Genomic DNA, 23,448 nt, shown 5'->3' on the forward strand with positions numbered 1-23,448 from the left:
TTTTTTTTTTTTTGCAGTACGCGGGCCTCCCACTGTTGTGGCCTCTCCCGTTGCGGAGCACAGGCTCTGGACGCGCAGGCCCAGCGGCCATGGCTCACGGGCCCAGCTGCTCCGCGGCATGTGGGATCCTCCCGGACAGGGGCACGAACCCGCGTCCCCTGCATCGGCAGGCGGACTCTCAACCACTGCGCCACCAGGGAAGCCCCCAAATCTTTTTTTTTTAATTGAAGTATAGTTGATTTACAATGTTGTATTAGTTTCAGGTATACAGCACAGTGATTCATATATATATATATATATATATATATATATATATATATGTATGTATGTACTTTTTTTCGATTCTTTTCCCATATAGGTTATTACAGAATATTGAGTAGAGTTCCCTGTGCTATACAGTAGGTCCTTGTTGGTTATCTATTTTACATATAGTAGTGCGTGTATGTTAATCCCAACCTCCTAATTTATCCCCACTCCAACAAGAAAAGGCAAACATTTCAGTGTAGCTTTTATTTTAATAAAATACTTGGTTAGACTCTTGACCACTTTCTCCTCTTCTGGCTTCCAGAACCTCATTCTTCTGGTTCTCCCGCCACTCTGATCCCTCTCTCTTGGTCTCATTCACCGGTTCCTCATGCTCTCCCTCCTCTCTCCACGCTGGTGTTTCCCAGAATTTTATGCTCACTCCCAGGATGACCTCGACCACTTCTGCAGCTTCAGTGACTCCTGCATCTGTCCTAAAGCCACTAAAATGCTCTGCGTCCTCGTGGCTAGTGCTCTGGTTCAGGTCTCCGTCATCTCTTACCTCTGCTCTACCAAGAGCCTCCTAACTGGTCTTTCTACTCCAATCAGATCTTTATATTGCCATCAGATTTTATCTTTGGGAACAAGAATATAATTATGTTGCTTCAGTTAATAACCTTCAATGACAGTCCACTGCATGAAGGATAAAGTCCAAGATCCATCACATGTCCTATTGGTCCCTTTGCAATCTTACCACGATAAGTCACACAATGACTTTCCAGATGATTTTTAACCCCACACCTTTCTCCTCATCCCAGTAGCCAGGGCACTGCGCAGTCACCATCTCGGGGTCGGGGAAGCTGCAGCATAAAAGAAAACAGTGCCCAAGTCTCTGCTTGACTGTTGTGTTCCTGAAGCCTTTGCCCTTGGGGACTAGAGAGGAAACTGGGCACGACAAAATATTTTGCTTAAATTTCATGAGACTAAGCTCCGCCCTTTGAGACTAAAAACTACTTTCCACATACTAAGACGAGATGCAGTAGAGAAGTAATGACAGCTTTCCTCCTCCAAGCCTTTATTCGTTCTCCTCTCTCTACGCTTTTACCACAACCTTGCTCCTGGAAAAGACCTCTCCTCCATGAACGAGCTCAATATGACCTCCTTCCAAGTGGCTTACCCCCAAATAGGGTGACAGACAGGATTCCAGAGTAACTGACACACGATTCAATTTACTAAATCAACACTAGAATAGACATACCATGGTTTATATCCATCTCCTCCTTCCATTCCTATTGGTGTGAGCTCCTAGAGAACAGGAGGGTACATTTATCTTTGTACCCTCGGTGCACACCCTGCTCTATCTGCTGTACGCAAGCTTGTCCCAAAGACATACAAAGGTTTCACAGAGCTACCACACACGCAAAGCATTTATGAAAATATTCCAGGGGCCTCCCTGGTGGCGCAGTGGTTGAGAGTCCGCCTGCCGATGCAGGGGATACGGGTTCGTGCCCCGATCTGGGAGGATCCCATATGCCGCGGAGCGGCTGGGCCCGTGAGCCATGGCTGCTGGGCCTGCGCATCCGGAGCCTGTGCTCCGCAACGGGAGAGGCCACGACGGTGAGAGGCCCGCATACCGCAAAAAGAAAAAAAAAAAAAAATTCCAACCAGCCATTGTCTTATTTTGTATATGCATCTGACATGTGGTAGAATTAAACAGAGATACAGCAGACCACTACCTTACTACCTAGAGTAAGGAAAGCCTTTTCTAAAACCAAGTAAGGGGCTTCCCTGGTGGTCCAGTGGGTAAGGCTCCACGCTCCCAATGAAAGGGGCCCAGGTTCGATCCCTGGAAGGGGAACTAGATCCCTCATGCATGCCGCAACTAAGAGTTCACATGCCGCAACTAAGAAGTCTGCATGCTGCAACTAAAAGATCCCGCATGCCGCAAACTTGCTGTTTTACCTGGCAAGCATCCATGACAGATGTAATTTACACCCAGGGACTCCCTCATTAAAGAGGTTAGTAAACCACTGCTTTCAATGGTCTGCAAGGTCCGTTCTAGCTCAAGAATGCTAGGATTCCAGTTTTCCCAGTCTTGTGCAGGAAACTCCATCAAACACAAGCAAGAGGATTAGGAATGACATATAGACACTACCATATGTAAAACAGATAACTAGCAGGAACATGCTATAAAGCACAGGAAACTCAGCTCCGTTCCGTGACGACCTAGGTGGGTGGGATGGTGGGGAGTGGGGGAGGGAGGTCCAAGAGGGAGGGGCTATATGTATACGTAGAGCTGATTCACTGCATTGTACAGCAGAAACGAACACAACATTGTAAAGCAATTAGACCCCAATTTAAAAAAAAAAAAAAAACACAAGCAAGAGGAATTTGGACCTTTTGCCTAGATCAATCCCTCTGGCACTTGCCTGACACTCACTGTGGCTGAGCTGACTGCACGTGATAGAGGTGACTCTGGGAGCCAGAGTCACCTCACGTGTGCTGCTTTCATACTGGCCTGAAGAGCTGTGCCTTGGGGCTGACCTGCCTGATATACCAATACGTAAGTCTACAGGATGGCACCTTAGGGAGAGAAAAGACCAAGTGAAAAGTACTAGCGTTTGCTTCAATTTTAGGCAGAATTCGAAACCACAAGTAGAGTGGGAAAAATACCAGAATAAAAGGCAGGATTCCTGACCCAGGAACTCAGCTCTGTCCACTAACAAGCAATCTCATTCTGGTCACTTTGTCTCAACTTCCTGAGCATTGGTTTCCACATCTGTCAAATTATGGGTTTGGGCCAGATAATTTTCCAGGCTCTTTTTCACCTACAAAATTCTGTGATTCCATCTTTCATTTATTCATCTCACTTCTTAAGCACCTATAATGGGTCAGGTGTTGTCTATCTTCTTTTTTTTTGCTGACTTTTATAATATATTGTAGAGATTACATTCTAACTAATCTACTTTTGGCTCGAAGAAACATTTCCCCAATAGTAACCAAAAAACCAAAAAAATCTGACCATACTACACTACTACTACTATTCCAGAAAAACTAGTCATATTTTAAGTTTTAACTCAAACTTAAAAATAAACTACCGGGCTTCCCTGGTGGCGCAGTGGTTGAGAGTCCGCCTGCCGATGCAGGGGACACAGGTTCGTGCCCCGGTCCGGGAGGATCCCACATGTCGCGGAGCAGCTGGGCCTGTGAGCCACGGCCTCTGAGCCTGCTGGTCCAGAGCCTGTGCTCCGCAATGGGAGAGGCCACTCCCAGCAGTGAGAGGCCCGAGTACAGCAAAAATAAATAAATAAAAAAATAAATTAAATAAACTACCACACTGGGACTTCCCTGATGGGAAGGACTAATGCAGGGGGCCCGGGTTCAATCCCTGGTCAGGGAACTAGATTCCACATGCATGCCGCAACTAAGAGCCTGCATGTCACAACTAAAAGATCCTGCACACCACAACTAAAGATCCCATGGGTGGCAACTAAAGATCCTACACGCAGCAACAAAGATCCCACGTGCCACAACTAAGACCTGGTGCAGCCAAATAAATAAATAAATAAATTTTAAAATAATGAAATAAATAAATAAACTGCCACACTAAACAATATACTTCTAAATATTCTGTCATTATTTAGTACTCAATTTTCCAGAAATTTATCTCTCAGAATTTTTCCCATGAAATGGTTAGCAGCAGAGGAAAGCCTTGAGCAAATGAAAAGAAAACATCCACCACAGAAATTTTTATGAAGTACTTAGAACTGAAGTATTAACTAACATTCTAGTCTGGAGAACACTCATAATGCTAGCCTTGAGGACACAGATGGCAATGTTTTCTGTTTACAACACCAAAGTCTTGAAACACACATTCAAGATCTGCATATGATTTATATGCTCATAGTTTAAGCAGCAAAATATAGATATTATTTTTGAGAACTGACATTTTACAAACAGTTTCCATGTTCCTCATATGAGTTTCAGAGAAGTGAGAGTAGAAATGGTAAATGATAAATATAAGTTATAAATATAATATAAATATAAATATATTTCCACATTTCCCCTTTTTCTCTGAATTATTAACTTGTACTAGAATTTGAGTATCTCATTTGCTCCATTCCTCAGCCCACAATCTGGTACGAGATTAAACAGAACCAACCATGATATAGTTATGGAGAAAGAGAGAAGCCATTCATGTGGACGTACCATCAACTGAACCATTAGAGACGATAAATAATGAAGAGTTTATGTGAAGAGTACTTGTGGGTGTTACCCACAGTGAGACATGGCAGATCTCCCCCACATACTTCCATTTCTCGATTAACACATAATCCTCACTGTCTTCCTTTCTGGGTGTCCCTCTGTCTCCTTCAGTGCATGGACTTGGGACTGGTCTGCATGGGTTCAAATACTGACTAATTACTAACTCTGTGACCTCAGGCAACTTAAATATACTCAATCCTCTGGGCCCTGGTTTCCTCATCTGTAACGTATAGATAATAATAGTATCAACCTCATGTCCATGAAAGAAATAAAGGAGTTAATATATGTAAAGCACTAAGAACAGTGCCAGCACGTATTAAATGTTCAATAAAAGTTGGCTTTAGTTACTGCTAAAAATTGAGTCTTCCTCAAGGCTTAGAACTCCCCATTCCTTTTACTTTTCTCCATATCCTATCCCAGGAGATTTATCATTCCTTCAGCTCAAATGTTGTCAAATCTCTAGTCCAATTCTTTATGCCAAGATTCAGTCTCATTTCTTAAACTGCCTGGATATCATTTACACTTGTACCCGACTTGTCACCTTTAACACAACGTGTCTAAAATCACAAGCACCTTTATCCAGGCTCATGTGCAGGCAGTGAATAGTCACAAGAGGAAGATGAGAATTCACAGAACACTACAGAATTTCAGCAGTGGTTAAGTTCTATTCACACAGATGACTTTGTGAGGCCCAAGTCATCAGAGATTTTAAGGCAAAGGCAAAACCTAACAAGATAGAGATATAAGGGAGTAGGATGTCAGGAAATCAGATCCACAACAAAAAGAACAGGATGAAGGCCGCTGTCTGACAATCAGAGAAAGGCACTGGGAGAAGAGAAAGCCTTTGAGGGGGCTATTACAGCAGCATAAAAGGATCTGCTTGGGGCTTCCCTGGTGGCGCAGTGGTTGAGAGTCCGCCTGCCGATGCAGGGGACACGGGTTCGTGCCCCGGTCCAGGAAGATCCCACATGCCGCGGAGCGGCTGGGCCCGTGAGCCATGGCCTCTGGGTCTGCGTGTCCAGAGCCTGTGCTCCACAGCGGGAGAGGCCACAACAGTGAGAGGCCCGTGTACCGCAAAAAAAAAAAAAGGATCTGCTTGCTCAAAAAGTTTTTCAAACTGTCTAGTTAAATCCTATGTTTAGTGTAAAACTCTGAGGCTTTCAGGAGCCTTAGCAAATCTAAGTCTCCTGAAGCAAGGAATACCTCCTGTCCAACAAGGAGGCTCTGGTACCTAGCCTACCCCCAACAGAGAGGTCATGAGGTTCTACCCAGGGAAGGGCAAGAAGAAAGGTCTGAGAGTATCTGAGGCCCCAGTAGGCTGGCCCTCCCACCAGAAGCAACAGAGAGCTCATTGGCCCTCAGCTCCAGGACCAGCATCAAAACCTTTGCTATCCACTCCCCTCATCTAGGCAGCTTTCAGGACGTTTGGAAGTCTGAATCTACAAAGAAACACATTTATGACAAGATACTGAGTGTTCTAGAGTAAAAATTACAACAAAGAGAGCATGAAGCCTTGAAAAGACACAGAAGGATATACAGGGGAGTGGCAATCAGGAATGGTGGTGAGGAAGGGGATTAACTGTATTTTTTAAATTAATATTTGTTTTTAAATGGTTTCACTTGTCACATAGAACCGTCTACTTTGTGCATGAGAGAGGTACCATCTGACCAAACTTGGTTATCACCTCCTCTTAGAAGCCTGCCATGATTCCTAGATGGAGCCAGACACCCATCCTCTCCTTCCCAAGTAGTTTGTGTATCTCTGTATCATAGCACTAATCATATCCAACTGCATTTGTTGGCTCCCTTGTCCATTCCGCCCATTATACTGAATTTCTTGGGGGTTGAGAATGAATACTTAGGACACATACGATGGTTGGCTCACAGAATGCTTTAATACATATTCACTGGTGGACTGATCGCAGATAATAACCCCCTACTCAACACCCTGCCTCAGAAATTGGCAACCCTTTCCTGTAAAGGATCACATAATATTTTAGGCTTTGTGGACCATATGGTCTCTGTCACAACAACTCTACTGCACCACTGTGTTGTGAAGGTAGCCACAGATAATACTCAAATGAATGGGCATGGCTGTGTTCCATTAAAACTTTATGTATAGATACTGAAATTTCAACTTCATATCATTTTTATGTGTCACAAAAATATACTTCTTTTAATTTTTCCCAGTGATTTAAAAACGTAAAAATCATTCTAAGCCCACAAGTGGCATAAAAAGAGGCAAGAGGCCAGATATGGCCCACGGGCCATAGTTTGAGGACCTTGCCTTCCCTGATAGGCCTGCCTAGCAGTCCAGTTACTAAGGAAATGCTGCTGAAAGGGATCATTATTCACATCTGTAACAGGTACTGAGTGATTTGCAGTATGCCTTTCAACAAATATGAAAACTGAGGTTTTCAAATATGAAAACAGAGCTCTATAAAGAGGAAATGAGATAAGGAACCATATCATCACTGCAGGTTACGAGGGCTCTTTTGTGAGGAACATGGAAGTATGAGTTTCCTGTTGATAATAATAACAATAATTAACATTTATTGAGTACTCTTTTACGACTAAATCCTCTTCCATGAGACTTAAATGAGGAATCCATTGAATTTTCACAACCATTCTACGAAGTAGGTTCTATTGTTATGCAACCTTTTTTTGAAGTTGAGAAATTAAAGTATGAAAAAATTCCCCAAACCTAACTAAAAAGTGGGGCGGGCTTCCCTGGTCGTGCGGTGGTTGAGAGTCCGCCTGCTGATGCCGGGGACACAGGTTCATGCCCCGGTCCGGGAGGATCCCACATGCCGCGGAGCGGCTAGGCCCGTGAGCCACGGCTGCTGAGCCTGTGCATCCGGAGCCTGTGCTCCGCAATGGGAGAGGCCACAACAGTGAGAGGCCCGCGTACCACTAAAAAAAAAAAAAAAAAAAAAAGTGGGGCAAAGGTGGGGTTTCAGTCCCAGGCAGTCCAACTCCAGAGCCTGCACTTTAACCACTGAATACAGTACCTCTCAAGAAGGTGACACAGACAGAGACAAAATTTCCAAATAGTTCTCTAAATTTTCCCAAGATTGGAAGAGGAAGCTGAATGGGAAGGATTGGCAAGGAATGCAACGTCAACTACTCCCCCGGTTGGAAACCCTATGATCCAGACATCTATGAAGATGCAGTCCAAACCACCAGCTTACAAGCTAACGCAGAGGCCTAGGAGGAGCTAGTCTCCACAGCTGGACCGTTCTGAGAACTTACGTATGCTGTTGGGTAACTAAGACAGGTTACTGCCCATCTCACATGTCTAAAGGTGGACCAGGTAACAAACACCAAGACATAGTAATCGTCGGTACTTCTACTTAAAGAGATCAATTATTTTCTTATGAGAGTAAAGACCAATTAACATCTGGGTGATGGCGATATAATGCGTGTATATGTTAATGTACTTGGTTTTTTTTAAAAAAATGACTAGTCAAACATGCACCCCAATGTTCACAGCAGCATTATTTGCAATTGCCAAGATATGGAAGCAACCTAAGTGCCCAATGACAGATAAATAAAGAAGATGTGGTACATATACACAATAGAATACTACTCAGCCACAGAAAAGAACAAAACTTTGGCACTGGCAGCAACATGCATGGACTTTGAGGGCATAACGCTAAGTGAAATGTCAGACAAAGAAAGACAAATGTTGTATGATATTATCACTTATGTGTGGAACCTAAAAAACACAATAGGGCTTCCCTGGTAGTGCAGTGGTTAAGAATCCGCCTGCCAATGCAGGAGACACGGGATCGAGCCCTAGTCCGGGAAGATCCCACATGCCACGGAGCGACTAAGCCCGTGCGCCACAACTACTGAGCCTGCACGCTAGAGCCCGCGAGCCGCAACTACTGAGCCCGCATGCTGCAACTAGTGAAGCCCAAGCGCCTAGAGCCCGTGCTCCACAACAAGAGAAGCCACCACAACGAGAAGCCTGCACACCGCAACAAAGAGTAGCCCCCGCTCACCACAACTAGAGAAAGCCCGCGCGCAGCAACGAAGACCCAACACAGCCAAAAATAAATAAAATAAATAAATAAATAAAAACACAACAAACTAGTAAATATAATAAAAGAGAAGCAGACTCACAGATACAGAGAACTAACTAGTGATTACCAGTGTGTGTGGGAGCAATATAGGGGTGGAGGAGTGGGAGATAAAAACTACTGGGTGTAAGACAGGGTCAGGGATGTATTGTACAACATGGGGAATATAGCCAGTATTTTGTAATAACTGGAAATGGAAAGTAACCATGAAACATTGTATAAAAAAATTTTTAGGGGCTTCCCTGGTGGCGCAGTGGTTGAGAGTCTGCCTGCCGATGCAGGGGACACGGGTTCGTGCCCCGGTCCGGGAAGATCCCACATGCCTTGGAGCAGCTGGGCCCGTGAGCCATGGCCGCTGAGCCTGCGCATCCGGAGCCTGTGCTCCGCAATGGGACAGGCCACAACAGTGAGAGGCCAGCGTACCGCAAAAAAAAAAAAAAAAAAAATTTTAATTAAAAATTAGAAAATAAAAATAAAATTTGAAGACCAATCCCCATAGCACAAGTGAGTTTAGTGTGGCCCATCCAAGTTCAGCTCTGCTAGCTTCAGGCAGCCATGTAATAGTCTACTCTTCCCAGACTGGGCCAATTTTCAACAGTTGTGTTAACAGCCCAATATTTCCTGATAAACACAGCTGAGTTCAGCAGCTGGCCCTCCATGGAATGTGTGCAGGTGCACAGCATGATAAGTAGAACACCTCCCACAGTTAGATCAATGTGTGTCTGGATTTCATAAAAAGTGGGATCAGAATGGGCAAAGATGTACATATAAAGTCAGCTGAGCAGCCACAGAGTGAGAGAACCAACTCCAAAGAGTAGTGCTAAATTATAGCACGCCCGGGAACCAATGAACTCAAAGAGCACCAAGTGCTTCCTTTTGATGAATGGTATGAAAGAAAGATGCCAGTCCAAACGTGGTACAACATCTTTTGCCAGGTCCCTTTGAATGCCACGAAGGGGCATAATAAATGCATAAGAATTTTACAGAGCTCAAACATACTATAAAATTTTCTGGCCCAATTCATGACCTGTCTTCACAGAACTGAAGCAGTCCCTCCTCAGGGTAAACAATGCGCTCTTCAGAATCACAAAAAAGAGTTCCCCAGATCCAGAGACAGGTATCAGAGGATCCATAAATACCCCCAATTGGCATGCATATGTATTGGCATGCATATATTCTGGGGGAAAGAATTCATAGTATTCATCAGAGACTTAAAGATCCTGCAAAAGCTACATCACTTTATTCTCCAGTGTGTTCTCAAACAGGCCTTATCAATGTTTCTACTCCTTGACTGCACAGCAGGCTGGAAGTCTTCGGGTATGCTTAACCAAAGGTGACTTGGGAGCTCACAGCTATCAACCAGTCCCTCCTCAATCAAGTTCGAGAGTGTGATGAAAGTGTGTGTGCGTTGACACCCTAGTCCATTCACTTTCTCACTCTCCTAAGAAACTTGTTTTAATTTTTTCTTTTGGCCACGCCACAAGGCTTATGGAATTTTAGTTCCCCAGCCAGGAATCAAACCCAGGCCCTCAGCAGTGAGAGCGCAGAGTCCTAACCACTGGACGGCCAGGCAATTCCCATAAACTTGTTTTCGATCTCCTTTCTTTTTCAGCCAAATGTCTTACTTTTTATTTGACTGAAAAAATTGAAGTTACCAGAAGAAAAGTTCCACAAATTCTCAAGTCCTCGTCTACCCACCTCTGGGCACTGACACTCAAATACTCTCTCTCCCCACCCGTTATTGTGGGTGAACTATTTGTGCTCCTACCTCAAGCAAGTATTCCATCTTGAGCATAAGAGTCCATCCTTTCTCAAGGATATCACTCAAACAAATTTCTTTCCTTTCTTGCAGAACATCACTTTCTCCTCTCTTTTGGATCATTTCCATTAGCATATAAACAAGCTGTTATTTCTCTCATCCTAAAACACACACACACACACACACACACACACACACACACACACAACTTCTCTTGTCCCCATTTCTCTGTTTTCACATGTTTCCAAGGAGTCTAACATGGAACTTCCCCAGTGGCGCAGTGGATAAGACTCCGAGCTCCCAAGGCAGGGGGCCTGGGTGCGATCCCTGGTCAGGGAACTAGACCCCACATGCATGCCGCAACTAAGAGTTCACGTGCCACAACTAAGGAGCTGGTAAGCCACAACTAAGGAGTCCACAAGCTACAACTAAGACCTGGTGCAACCAAATAAATAAATAAATGGTTTTTAAAAAAACAAAGAGCCTAACCTGTGGCAAAGTCCAAAATTAAATTTCTTGTGTTTACTGCCAAAATACTCTTCCCTCCATCTTTCTCATCTCAACTGATGGTAACTGCATCCAGTTTATCCAGTTTCTCCAGCTAAAAACTATTGAATCATCTTAAACTCCTGTCTCTTATACCCACATCTAATATGTCAGAGAATCTCACAACTGATTCCTAGTTATCATTCAAAGTCCAGATTAGGCTCCTATACCTCTTCCTGAAACTGCCTGGGATATTTCTGACTTCACAGAGCTCTCTATTTTTCTATATATCTCTACCAGCACTTCCACTGTATACTCTAATGCTTGTGAATATTATCTTCTGGGATTCATTAAAAATATGAACTATATTGGGCCTCCCTGGTGGCGCAAGTGGTTGAGAGTCCGCCTGCCGATGCAGGGGATACGGGTTCGTGCCCCGGTCTGGGAGGATCCCATATGCTGCGGAGTGGCTGGGCCCGTGGGCCATGGCCGCTGAGCCTGAGCGTCCGGAGCCTGAGCGTCCGGAGCCTGTGCTCCGCAACGGGGGAGGCCACAACAGTGAGAGGCCCGCATACCGCAAAAAAAAAAAAAAAAAAAAAAAAAAAAAAAAAAATATGAACTATAGCTCAGACCCCTCCACAGCACTAAACACACTAGTGCATATTTAGTAAGGGCTCCACAAACTTCATTCTGAGCGAATGATTTTTCTGCAAAGATTCCAACAAAATCAGTACAGCAAACAATACTTACTTCCATTAGTTATTTCTGAAATAGTTAGGTTTCCTATATTTCCTGCATTTGCAAAGCTATCCGTCATGTCTCCAAAAACCAGCATCATGAGGGGGAGTCCGGCTCCGTGGATGATGGCGGCCATAATCCCCAACACCATATACAACTTATCAAGCCAATTCGAATAGCGAAACTAAAAAATGAGAAAATACAGAGAAGAGGAACAATTAGCACAATTTCACGGATGGTTAGCTCTACTTTCCAAATATATCTGAAATCTAAACAGTTCTCAGACTACTACTGTGACCACCTTGGTCTGATAACCTAATTAGAAATAGGCATTTGGGACTTCCCTGGTGGGCCAGTGGTTAAGAATCCACCTGCCAATGCAGGGGACACGGGTTCAAGCCCTGGTCCAGGAAGATCCCACATGCCACGGAGTGACTAAGCCTGTGCGCCACCAACTACTGAGCCTGCGTGCCACAACTACTGAAGCCCACACGCCTAGAGCCCATGCTCTGCAAGAAGAGAAGCCACTGCAATGAGAAGCCTGTGCACCGCAACAAAGAGTGGCCCCCGCTCGCCGCAACTAGAGAAAAGCCCACACACAGCAATGAAGACCCAATGCAGCCAAAAATAAATAAATAAATAGATAAACAAATAAATAAAAATAAATGTATTGAGGTAATTAAAAAAAAGAAAAGAAAAGAAATAGGCATTATTTTCTTTTTTTGAGTTCTGACTTGCTTCTTTTTATTGGACTCACTCTGTCTTCTTTTTTTAAATTGAAGTTTAGTTGATTTACGATATATTAGTTTCAGGTGTACAACAGTGATTCGACAATTTTATGGATTATACTCTATTTAAACTTATTATAAAATATTGGCTATATTCCCTGTGTTGTACAATATATCCTTGTGGCTTATTTATTTTATACACAGTACTTTGTACCTCTTTAATCCTTACCCCTATCTCATCCCTCCTACCTTCCCCCTCCCCACTGATAACACCAGTTTGATCTCTATATCTGTGAGTCTGTTTCTGGTTTGTTATATTTATTTGTTGTATTTTTTAGAGTCCACATTTAAGTGATAACATCCAGTATCTGTCTTTCTCAGGTCTGACTTATTTCACTAAGCATAATACATTCTAGATCCATCCATGTTGTTGCAAATGGCAGAACTTCGTTCTTTTTTATGACTGAGTAGTATTCCACTGTGTGTGTGTGTGTGTGTGTGTGTGTGTGTGTGTGTGTGTGTGTGTGTACCACATCTTTATCCAGCCATCTGTTGACGGACACTTAGTTTGCTTCCATATCTTGGCAATTGTAAATAATGTTATTAAGAATACTGGGATGTATATATCTTTTCAAATTAGTGTTTTTCATTTCTTTGGATCTACACCCAATAGTGGAATTACTGAATCATACAGTAGTTCTATTTTTAGTTTTCTGAGGAACCTCCATACTGTTTTCCATAGTGGCTGCACCAATTTACAGCCATACCACCTTGAACATGCCAGATTTCATCTGCCTTCTTCTCTTACATATGCGGGTTTGATGAGAAGCATAGGACATTCTGGGAAATTACAAAAATCTATAATGGCACAATAACAGAAAGACAGTATTTGTGACTCTGATTTCCAAAAATGGAAGCAACTTTTCAGCTCAAGATTTTTCAACCCAGAAAAATCACCATTGAGGAAACATGTGTTGTGGCTTTAAAAAAGTGGCTTGGGTCAAAGATCTGCTGCCTAACAGCATTAGCACAAAATGTGAAATGATGTTAATGTAATTAGGTCTCCATAGTAAGAAGGAAAAGGAAAGGAATGAGTTAGATGCATGCTTCCCAGAGACCAGTACAGATGTGCATAATCTCTTTAATTGCAGGCAAATTGAAAGAAAGAAGGGAGGGAAGGAAGGGAGGAAGGGGTGGAGGAGGAAGGAAGGAAGGAAAGAAGGATTTGTAATCAAATGAGCTTAAATTAATGACGTTATTTTCCATAATCTAAAAACATCCTATTTACAAATTAAAACCTTTAAGGGAGAATACGTTTTGCCTTTTTTTCGTATTTCATTGAAACACAGGCTAAATTTTGCCACTATTTACTTTGTCTTAACTAAGCATTCATCCACCTAAGGAAAAAAAAAAAGGAGTTAGAGATGAGCAGAAACCATTTAGTATCTAGTATCTTCTATCAGAGACTATAAAATGGACAAAGTATCTAATTTCTCAGTAGAGGAAGAGAAGATGGGTGATTTTTTTTTTTTTTTCCCTGGTACGCAGGCCTCTCACTGTTGCGGCCTCTCCCGTTGCGGAGCACAGGCTCTGGATGTGCAGGCTCAGCGGCCATGGCTCACGGGCCCAGCCACTCCGTGGCATGTGGGATCCTCCCGGACCGGGGCACGAACCCGTGTCCCCTGCATCGGCAGGCGGACTCTCAACCACTGCGCCACCAGGGAAGCCTGAGAAGATGGTTGATACACAGGGATTTCCCTCATCACCAACCCCACAGGACATTTTACCTCGAAAACTAACACTGGCTATTATAATAAAAGCAAGCAGGCCATGAATATAAATATTTACTAAATGCCCACTCAATGACTGAAAAGAGCCAGAAATAAATACCAAAGTTACAACTCCTGCTTCCAGGGTGTTTAAAGGATGAAGGCAAAGCAAAACAAAGTATATTCAATATATATTCTGCATGACTTGACAGCGTGCTATACAGAGTAGAGCAGATACAAGATGGAGCGAATGGGTCATCGCCTCCTTGGTGGAAAAGCGTCAGAGGTGATGCTTCCTCCCAGCTTAACAGTTCAGCAAGGGCTTAAAAGCAAGGAGGAAGGCATTCCAACCAGAAAGGACAGTAAGTTGAGGCAAGAACGATCACAGTGTGCCCAGAGAAGACTGGGGTCTCCCAAGCTTCAGGTGTGAGGTGCAGAAGCAGCAGGAAAAAGCTAACTGAGGGGCTTCCCTGGTGGCGCAGTGGTTGGGGGTCCGCCTGCCAATGCAGGGGACACAGGTTCGTGCCCCGGTCCGGGAAGATCCCACATGCCGCGGAGCGGCTGGGCCCGTGAGCCATGGCCGCTGAGCCTGCGCGTCCGGAGCCTGTGCTCTGCAACGGGAGAGGCCACAACAGTGAGAGGCCCGTGTACCGCAAAAAAAAAAAAAAAAAAAGCTAACTGACCAAGAAGTACCCTTCACTGAGACAGGGCAAACCAGAATAGGCAAAGATATGGGGGGAAGGGGACAGAGAAATCTCATTTGGTCCCGTTTCATGCCCATCCAGGGAATACGTGGAGAAAATTCAGTTTGAGGAGTACTTTTGTGACACTAGCGTAGGTAGCAGAAGTCATGGGCGTGGACAAGATCATTTAGCAAGAACTAATGAGTGGGAGTAAGAACAATTTGGAGACAAAGTAAAGTAGATAGCATGGTGACTGTCCTTTTCATGATCTTGGGACAAAAGCAAGAGAGAGAATGGTTACTAGAGGGGGATATAATGTCAAGGGAGAACTATTTCATGAAATCATATACACATTTATAGGCAAATCAGTCAAAGAGACCATTGGTGAAAACACAGGAAGGAAACTGAGATGGACTAACGTCCTAGAAAATAAGAGAAATAGTTATTTCGAGCACCTGGGGTGAGGGACCATCAATGGGCACGATAATTATTAGCAGAAACAAGATATCCCCTGAGGCCCCAAGACCCCACATAGCTGCAAAGGGGTAGAGATCCTTCTACAGTCGAGGGATCCAAGCTGTCATCACCTTCACCAAGTGATCAAACTTGGTATCGTAGAAAAGTAGAATACCCTGACACTTGATGTTTCCAGGTGTGATGAGACATGAAGTACACAGCATCCCCTATACAATTTCTTACCAAAAATATTTAACATGAGTGTATTAAAACCTTTAGACTTAACTTTTAGCATATAAGAAATGCAAGGCATGGAATAACAAGTTAAATGACACCGTAAGGAAGTAATAAAAATCGTCCAGAAAGTGAAGCATTCTATAGGACTATCGGTACCATCGTTTCACAGGTCAATGTCGTTTAAAAAGAGGAGAAAACTTTGGAATTCCCTGGCAGTCCAGTGGTTAGGACTCCATGCTCTCAATGCCAAGGGCCCAGATTAGATCCCTGGTCAGGGAACTAAAATTCCACAAGCAGTGCAGTGCAGCCCCCACCTCCCCCCAAAAAAGGAGAAAAGTGTTCTACCTAGACTCAGGAGACACAGTATTCAAATATCATCCCTGACTGGATCCTGTTTTGAACAAATCAGCTGTAAGAGACATTTGGGGGAGCTAACTGGAAAAATGTGAATATAACTGACTATTAGATAGTATTATGGAATTACTGTTCATTTTGTTAAATATGATCATTGTATTATGTTTTAGAGGAAACTGTTTGGTAGGGAAATTTTTAAGAGATATAAACAGAGGTCGTTAACGTACAAAACATCATGAAATCTCTAATTCCAGGTGAAATGTGTGGCAAAATGTTAACCATTATTAGTTATAGATAATGGTTATATGAGTATGGATTTTACTACTGCACCTTTCTATACATTTGAAAAATCAAAATACAAGTTTGTAAGGGCAGGATGGTTCTCCAACAGGCAAAGGTATGTCTCTTCATCTCAGGCTAGAAGAAATGAGCTAAAAGTGAGCACAGATACAAACAAGTGTCTGAGAATGAGGACGAAGTTGAGACAGTTCAAAGCTCATATTTATTTGTGAGGTGAGGCAAGATTGATTTCTGGAGGGAAAGTGGCAAGAAGCTTTGAGGAAAGTGGTAACATAATGCTGAGAAGGACAAAAGCCTCAGTGCAATGTCCCACCTCTGTTATATACTAGGAAGGAGACTTTGGGAGAAAAAAATCTCTTAATAACCTTGAGCTTCAGTTTCTACATTTATAAAATGAGGAAAATACTCATATACACAGAAAGCTTCACATAGCTGTAATGAGGCTAAAAACGATACTTAATAAAAGAAACCTTATTAGGCATTGGATATAATAACATACAACACAAGCAGGTACTATTATCGGTTTTAGAAACATAAAAGTTAATAAAACTTTTCAGGAGCTTACAGTGAGGGAGCAGGTAGACAAAAAAAAATGTAACACATCAGGTGAAATGTAGAACAGGAGTTTCATTATAATCACAGCCCTTTAAGTACAAGGAAATGGAAAATGTTTGGTCAGATGTTGACAGGGAAGAGAGGGGGTGAATCAGAACCACACAGGAGGAAGGATCCTCAACACTGAAAGCCAAGGGTTGGACTTCCCAAGGCAAAGAAGTAGAAGGTGCCGGCAGGGGAGTGGTTTAGGTAATCTTCAGCAGGCAAGAGGGCATACATGATCTCACTATGGTGCCTGGGTGGAGGCAGAAGTCAGCGAATTCATTCATTCATTCATTCATTCATTCAACATTCAAAAGGTATTTATTGGGCTTCCCTGGTGGCGCAGTGGTTGAGAGTCCACCTGCCAATGCAGGGGACACGGGTTCGTGCCCCGGTCCAGGAGGATCCCATATGCTGTGGAGCGGCTGGGCCCGTGAGCCATGGCCGCTGAGCCTGCGCATCCAGAGCCTGTGCTCCGCAACGGGAGAGGCCACAACGGTGAGAGGCCCGCGTACCGCAAAAAAAAAAAGATATTTATTAAGCACCAAATAGGGATCAAGCTTGGTTCTAGGTACTGGCAACAAGTAAGACAAGCTTTATGAGGACAGGTAGCTTGAGTAAGACAAGTTACCTGTCCTCATAAAACTTACATTACATTTTACTAGTATGCAAATAGTACAAGAGGGAATAGACGCATTCAACATTCATTCAATATCTAAGTACCTATTAAAGTTCCAGGCACTGTTCTAGGCACTTGGAGCACAGCAAGGAAGGAATCACACAAAACCACCTGCCCTCATGGAGCTTCGATTCACAAAGAAGACAAACATAAACAAGACATCAGACAGTGGTTAAGTACTCAGAAGACATATCACACAGGGCGATGCGCCACAGTGACAGGAAGCGCCAGCGGGCTCAGACTGGCTTGGCGGGGTAAGTCTCTATGAAAAGGCAACATCTGAGCTGAGTCCTCAGTGACAGGAAGGAAAAAGTCATGTGATAATCTGGGGACAGAGGTTCCAGGCAGAAAGAACAAATGCAAAGGTCCTGGGGTGAATACAAGCTCAGCGTGTTTCAAGGATCAAACATAATTACCACAGTGGCAAGAAGAGGGTGAAGGAGATCTGCCTGCCGTGAAATCAGAGATGACACAGAGGTCAGATTATGGAGGGTATTTTACAGCCAGAGGAGGAATTTTGGTTTTACTGTCAACTTCCCATCTAAGTGTAAAGGAAAGGCATTCGAGGGTTTGAAGGATGGAACGGAGGTGATCTGATGTGGCTATTGTGGGTAGAATAAGTTTTAGAAGCGCAAACATGGACGAGGGGGGACTAGGAGGGAAGAGAGTGGTTGGGAGAGTGAAGTCTTGACCAGGTGTAGGAGGGCAGAAAAATGCTCCGGCTTCCAAGCATGTGCACGTCCTAATCCCAACGACCTGTGAATATGTGTCCTCACATGGCAAAAATGACTCTGCAGACATGAAGGATATTGAGATGAGCAAAGCATCCTGGATTACCCAAGTGGGCCCAATGTCATCATAAGGGTCCTTATCAGAGGGAGCCAGGGGGATCAGTCAGTAGTAGGAGAAATGCTAAGCAAGAGGGTGGAGTGAAGTAAGGAAGGGGCCATGAGTCCAAGAAGGCAGGAAGCCTGTAGAAGCTGATTGAGCACGGAAGGAAACAGATTCTCTCTTAGAGCCTCCAGAAGAATCCAGCCCTGCTGGCACCTTGACTTTAGCCCAGTGAGACTCTGGGCCCCAGAACTATAAGGCAATACATTTGTGTTGTTTTAAGCCACTAAGTTAGTGGTATTTTGTTCCGACAGGAGTAGAAAATGAATACACAATGTCAAAAAATGGATACTAAGGAAGAATAGCCAAGCAAGAAGGATCATAAGCAGGGGTGGAAGACATCCATTTGAGTTTACAGCATTAGAGGTGAGAGTCCACCCAGATGATAAACCAAAGGTCTTTGTCCACAGTGTAATTTACTAAAGAAGGGATGAAGGTTGTTGGAACTGAAGAAGTCAAAGAATGTGGAGCTTAGGAGACATTAATAAGGTTACCAAAATAGAAGAATGATGAGAGCCTAGGCGAACGAAGTAGAAGCAATCAAACACCAAGGTCCTCAATGGAGGAGCAAAAGTAACTAGAAATTAGTAGAGGGTATCACTGAAAATGGATAGAAGATATTATAATTGTCCAGAACCAAACTCAAACAGGGATGGAGTTTTGCATGAAAACAATTTGGAAATGGTCATGTGAAACTAGAGAACTGCCAACACTATCACTGGCCCCTGGGATTAGGGGTTGAGAACTCTAAATTCACAGGCAAAGATGACACAAGAAAAGACCCAAAGAACTGGGAGGAAAATGAGCAGACTGTGGCATCACAGATGCAAGCAAGAGGAATGAATACGGTACACAGTGTCAGGTGCTACTTAAAGGTCAGGATAGACTGTCCACTGAATTTGGTGAGTGTTGGAGATAGAAGCCAAAGTATAACGTTAAGAAGTGATTTGGAGGTGAAACAGAGAGCAAAGGCAGCTCCTATTTGTGAAGCAAGCTAGAGGAGATGGCTTTAAGGAGGGCATCAGTGACATTAAAGACAGGTGACATGAAAATACCAATTGGAAAGACCCAGTTGAGGGAGGGATTGAGGATACAGAAGAGAAAGGATAATAATAACCTAAGGTCCTTGAGAAGGCAGAGGATATAGGAGCCAAAATACAGCGTACAAGTGGGTGATTAGATTTAAGAACTAAATGCTTCTTGTTATAATAGGAGGGAAGGAGGAAGCAACCGATCCAGGTACAGGTACGTTTGTTAGACTGGGAGAGAAGAGCTGAGGAACTTCTGTCAGGTGGCTTCCATTTGGTTTGTGAAATAAAAAAAGGGGTCATCCACCAAGAGTTGGGGTTAGGTGGGGAGAAGTGGGAAATCTGAGTAGAGTTTTAATATACTCAGCGAGAAGAGGAGGAATAGGATTTCTGTGTGGGATAGAGCCTATTGTGAGATTTTTCTCCAGCACCAATCAGATGTCGGGGTTCAGGCACCAAGAAAGCAGATGGCTGATTTTGCCTGGGCTGGGCATGACAAGTGACAGGTGAAAGGAAGTTTATAGTTCGGGCAAGAGTACCACTAAAGTGATGACCATTGCGCTAAACTGATAAGAAAGGGAATGGAAACAGGAAGGGGCTGACTGGGAAACTGATGGGTCAGGGGACTCAAGATCCAAGGAAAACAGTGAGCAGACTGAAGAGAGAGGAGATGGCTGGCTAATTCAATCTGGCTGCTTCAAAGTGGTACTTTGGAGGTAGAACAGTTTCAAGTAACAGCAAAATCCAGGATGTGAGTGGGTGGCTAGAATAAAGGGGAGGGAAAAATGACTGCCGTTGTGAAGGTCAAAGAGTGGTTACCCTTATAACACCATAGAAGTCGCCCAAGATAGTAGGAGTATCAGGGGTGGAGAGGGAGACACTAAACAAGATGGTAAAGTCTCCAATGAAGAATGACCAAGTGGCCAGAAGATAACAGCGTCAACAAAGAACCCTTCAATTCCAGGCAAATAAAATTTTAACCAACCATATACTATCATAAATAATTAAAGTTGTTAAAAGCTCTGGACGTAGCGTAGCAGATCTTGGCAAAATTCTGGGCCTTTCCCCGTACTAGCTATGTGACTGTGTGACTGAATACATCGCTTAAACCTCTCGAGTCTGTTTCATCATCTGGACCATAAGAATAACACAAGTTCCTACATCACAGGGTCACTGTGAGGATGAAGTTAAATAATACACATGGGTGCTTAACAGATGCCTGGCACAGAGGAAGCACTTAACATTGCCACTTATTCTCTATTTAGAAAAAAAATTAATGTTTCAATAAGATACATAAAGTAGAAAGATCAGAGTTGAATCTGCAGCAAGAGTGTTTAATCTTTAAGGAGCGCTCTGTGTAAGAAGTGTAGCCCAACTTGTATTGTTCCCGCCCTAATTTCCAGTTGTCCCGTTTCCTCACTTGCTTTAGATTTTATCCTACTTTTGTGTTTCTGTAAATGTTGAAACAAAGCCTGACAGAAATAAAATAAAGGCCAGTAGAAAAATCTGAATGTATTCCTTACCTCTTTTTCATCATTTTCTCAAGACTGCCAAAAAGTCTTCTACTAGAAAAAAGTTAACAGGGATGGTGTACAGAAAACAGTGAACGTTGCAAGCCTGAGACTGCATTCAAGGTTAGCCCTTGGCTGGCAGCTAGAATTTGGATTTTGGGGAGAGTAACCATCACCCTAACTGATAAAAGTGGCCAAACTATTTGTACAAACAATGTGCTTTATGCTGAAGGTCTGCCTTCCTTCTGTGAGTCTGGAATTTTGGTACACGCTGCGCTACACGATCAGCCCCCAGTCAAAAACCCTTGGGCACCGAGTCTCTAATGAGCTTCCCTGACAGACGGCATTTCACACGTGTTGTCACAACTCATTGCTGGGGGAATAAAGTTGACTCCACTGGGACAAGACACTGAGGGCTTCTCCTGGACCTGTCCCTCTTTCCTCTGCCCATTGCTGACTTTGCTGTAAGTCTTAGCCACGAGTATGGCAACATGCTGAGTCCTGTGAGTCCTCCAAGTGAATCATCAAACCTGGGGTTCTTGGAAACCCCCAACACATATCAGTTTTTGTCTTAGCTGGAAATTTTTATTAATCAGCAATGCCAATAGCATCAGCATTTTACTGTTAAATGTTCTTAATACGTCCCTGTCTATATGGGTTTTATACTCAAGTTCACAGTTAACTATGTCAGCTCTTCAAGAAAAAGGCATGAGAAAAAGCCACTTAAATAGTACAGCTTTTCCTCAAAAGACTTAGAATATATTCCTTCTATGCCATCCTGAGCGCTGTGATTTACAACATGAATTTCCTAGGTCTGAATCTTGGCCCTGCTTAGGATTCTTGGGCAAGTTAGTAAGTCTCACCTCACTTTCTTTATCTGTAAAAATTAGAATAATAATAGTATCTATCTTCAAGGGAGTTGTAAAGATTAAATGCGTTCATATAGGAAGTACTTAGTGCAACACATGGCCTAAAGAGCTGTATTTATGTTATAATTATTAGCCTTCAAACTCCACATGTTTATTCTTTTGTGGGCTCAATTGTATTGATAGTATTACTTCTATATATTAGGTCTGTTAAATTTTCCAAAACATAAGACTAATTTTTTAAATTTAAGTTACTTATAAAACAAAATTACAAAAGACAGAAATATTTTGGTCTCCAAGTGATAGAACGGAAATTAAGTCTTGGCAATAAACCCTATGTTAACATCAAAGCTTCTTTTAGTACAAGAATATAAGAATGAAATCTAAAACAAATAAAAACTGTCACTTGATTATTCAAGTAGTCTTTCTGAGAATGATCCAAGTGCATAGCCTCATTTCCCCAAAATTCCAAAGAGAGTGGAAACAGAGTCAAAGGTGGAACTTTAGCAAGAGCAATTGCAGTGCAGGAAGATGAAGTTCTTATAAGATAACCAGAGTGCTCAGTGTAAAAGGCAACACTTTTTTCCTGCCTATAAGCATTTTTTTGTTTAATTTACTAATATTCATTTTATAAGATGGACTACCCCCTCCAACACCACACACACACACATTTTAGAATTATCTGGTGTGTTAGGCCTGAATTATAAAGTGTGCGCTACAAAACTTAATTGGTTCAGCAGTCTTCCAGGTTCTACTTGCACAGTTCACCTAAATCTGTATTCTCAGGAAAAAAAAAAAAAAAAAAAAATCCAGGTAGAGAGAGACCATCAACCAGCCTGTCTTAATCCAAATCTGATTAAAGAAAAGCTTCTAAGCAGCCACCAGTGAAACCAGAAAATAAGATAAAGAATTAATTATATTCCGTGAAACCAGAAAATAAGATAAAGAATTAATTATATTAAGGTTTTCAAATTCCAGATTTTCAGTTATTCAGCACAGAAGAACAATGACATGTACTAAATCATAGGAATAAATAATCCATTGCTAACTTCTGTTATATGAGTGTCTGGGACTTTGACCTCCAACCTGCCAGGATTAGAGCCCTTGTCGACAGGGCACCCCGTTTTTTCTTTGATCCACACTCCACGTGGCTGGTGTCCTCTATCTAGATGGCTGAGACCATCACTGGGAGAAGTGCTTGCACAGGTAACATATCACTGGCGACATAACTAACTAGGAGAATACTGAAATCCAGGCTAGGAAGGGTGAGTCTGGAGGCTTATTGTACACAGCAAGTTATGACTGGCATTCCCCTGAAAACAAACTAAATTAAACGAATTCATTTTACCTCTCCATTAACAAATACAAACAAATTTCTCTCCAAGAAAGTATTATACCAGATGAAATACCTCTTTTCTAGATCAGGAGAAGTCAAATTTCCAAAGCACTTTGAATAGTGAATACATTCAAACTCACCACTGCAAAAGTACTGACAGTTGGTTTCTTTTCTTTCTTCTCATCTTTTTTACTGAAAAACCTAGCAATAGAATTACATAAAACTTTAAAAACTATATAAATCTTTAATTACCCAATCAACATAGAGCTTATACTTAATAACAAATAGGACAAAGAAACATGTCTACAATGTTATTAAAAGAACAGGTTATAATATGATCCCATTTATGAAGTTTAAGTATGTTTACATATACCTTAGAAATCTATACAGGTGGTTATCACTGGGTGTTGAGATTTCTACCAAAATATTTTCTTCC

General features: G+C 42.7%; 1 protein-coding gene across 4 annotated transcripts in view; it reads right to left on the bottom strand.

The window, feature by feature from the left end:
- The window catches only part of ABCB1 (ATP binding cassette subfamily B member 1), a 108,878-nt gene that overhangs the window by 79,659 nt on the left and 5,771 nt on the right, over positions 1 to 23,448 (bottom strand). For all 4 annotated transcript variants that reach the window (XM_060108867.1, XM_060108868.1, XM_060108870.1 and 1 more), the window contains exons 3-4: positions 23,153 to 23,213; positions 11,590 to 11,761 (exon numbers count right to left, since the gene is read on the bottom strand). In XM_060108867.1, the coding sequence (XP_059964850.1) occupies positions 11,590 to 11,761; positions 23,153 to 23,213 (233 nt within the window). The remainder of the gene's footprint in view (positions 1 to 11,589; positions 11,762 to 23,152; positions 23,214 to 23,448) is intronic.

This window comes from Mesoplodon densirostris, chromosome 9, assembly GCF_025265405.1.
Source record: "Mesoplodon densirostris isolate mMesDen1 chromosome 9, mMesDen1 primary haplotype, whole genome shotgun sequence".
NCBI classification, from domain to species: domain Eukaryota; kingdom Metazoa; phylum Chordata; class Mammalia; order Artiodactyla; family Ziphiidae; genus Mesoplodon; species Mesoplodon densirostris.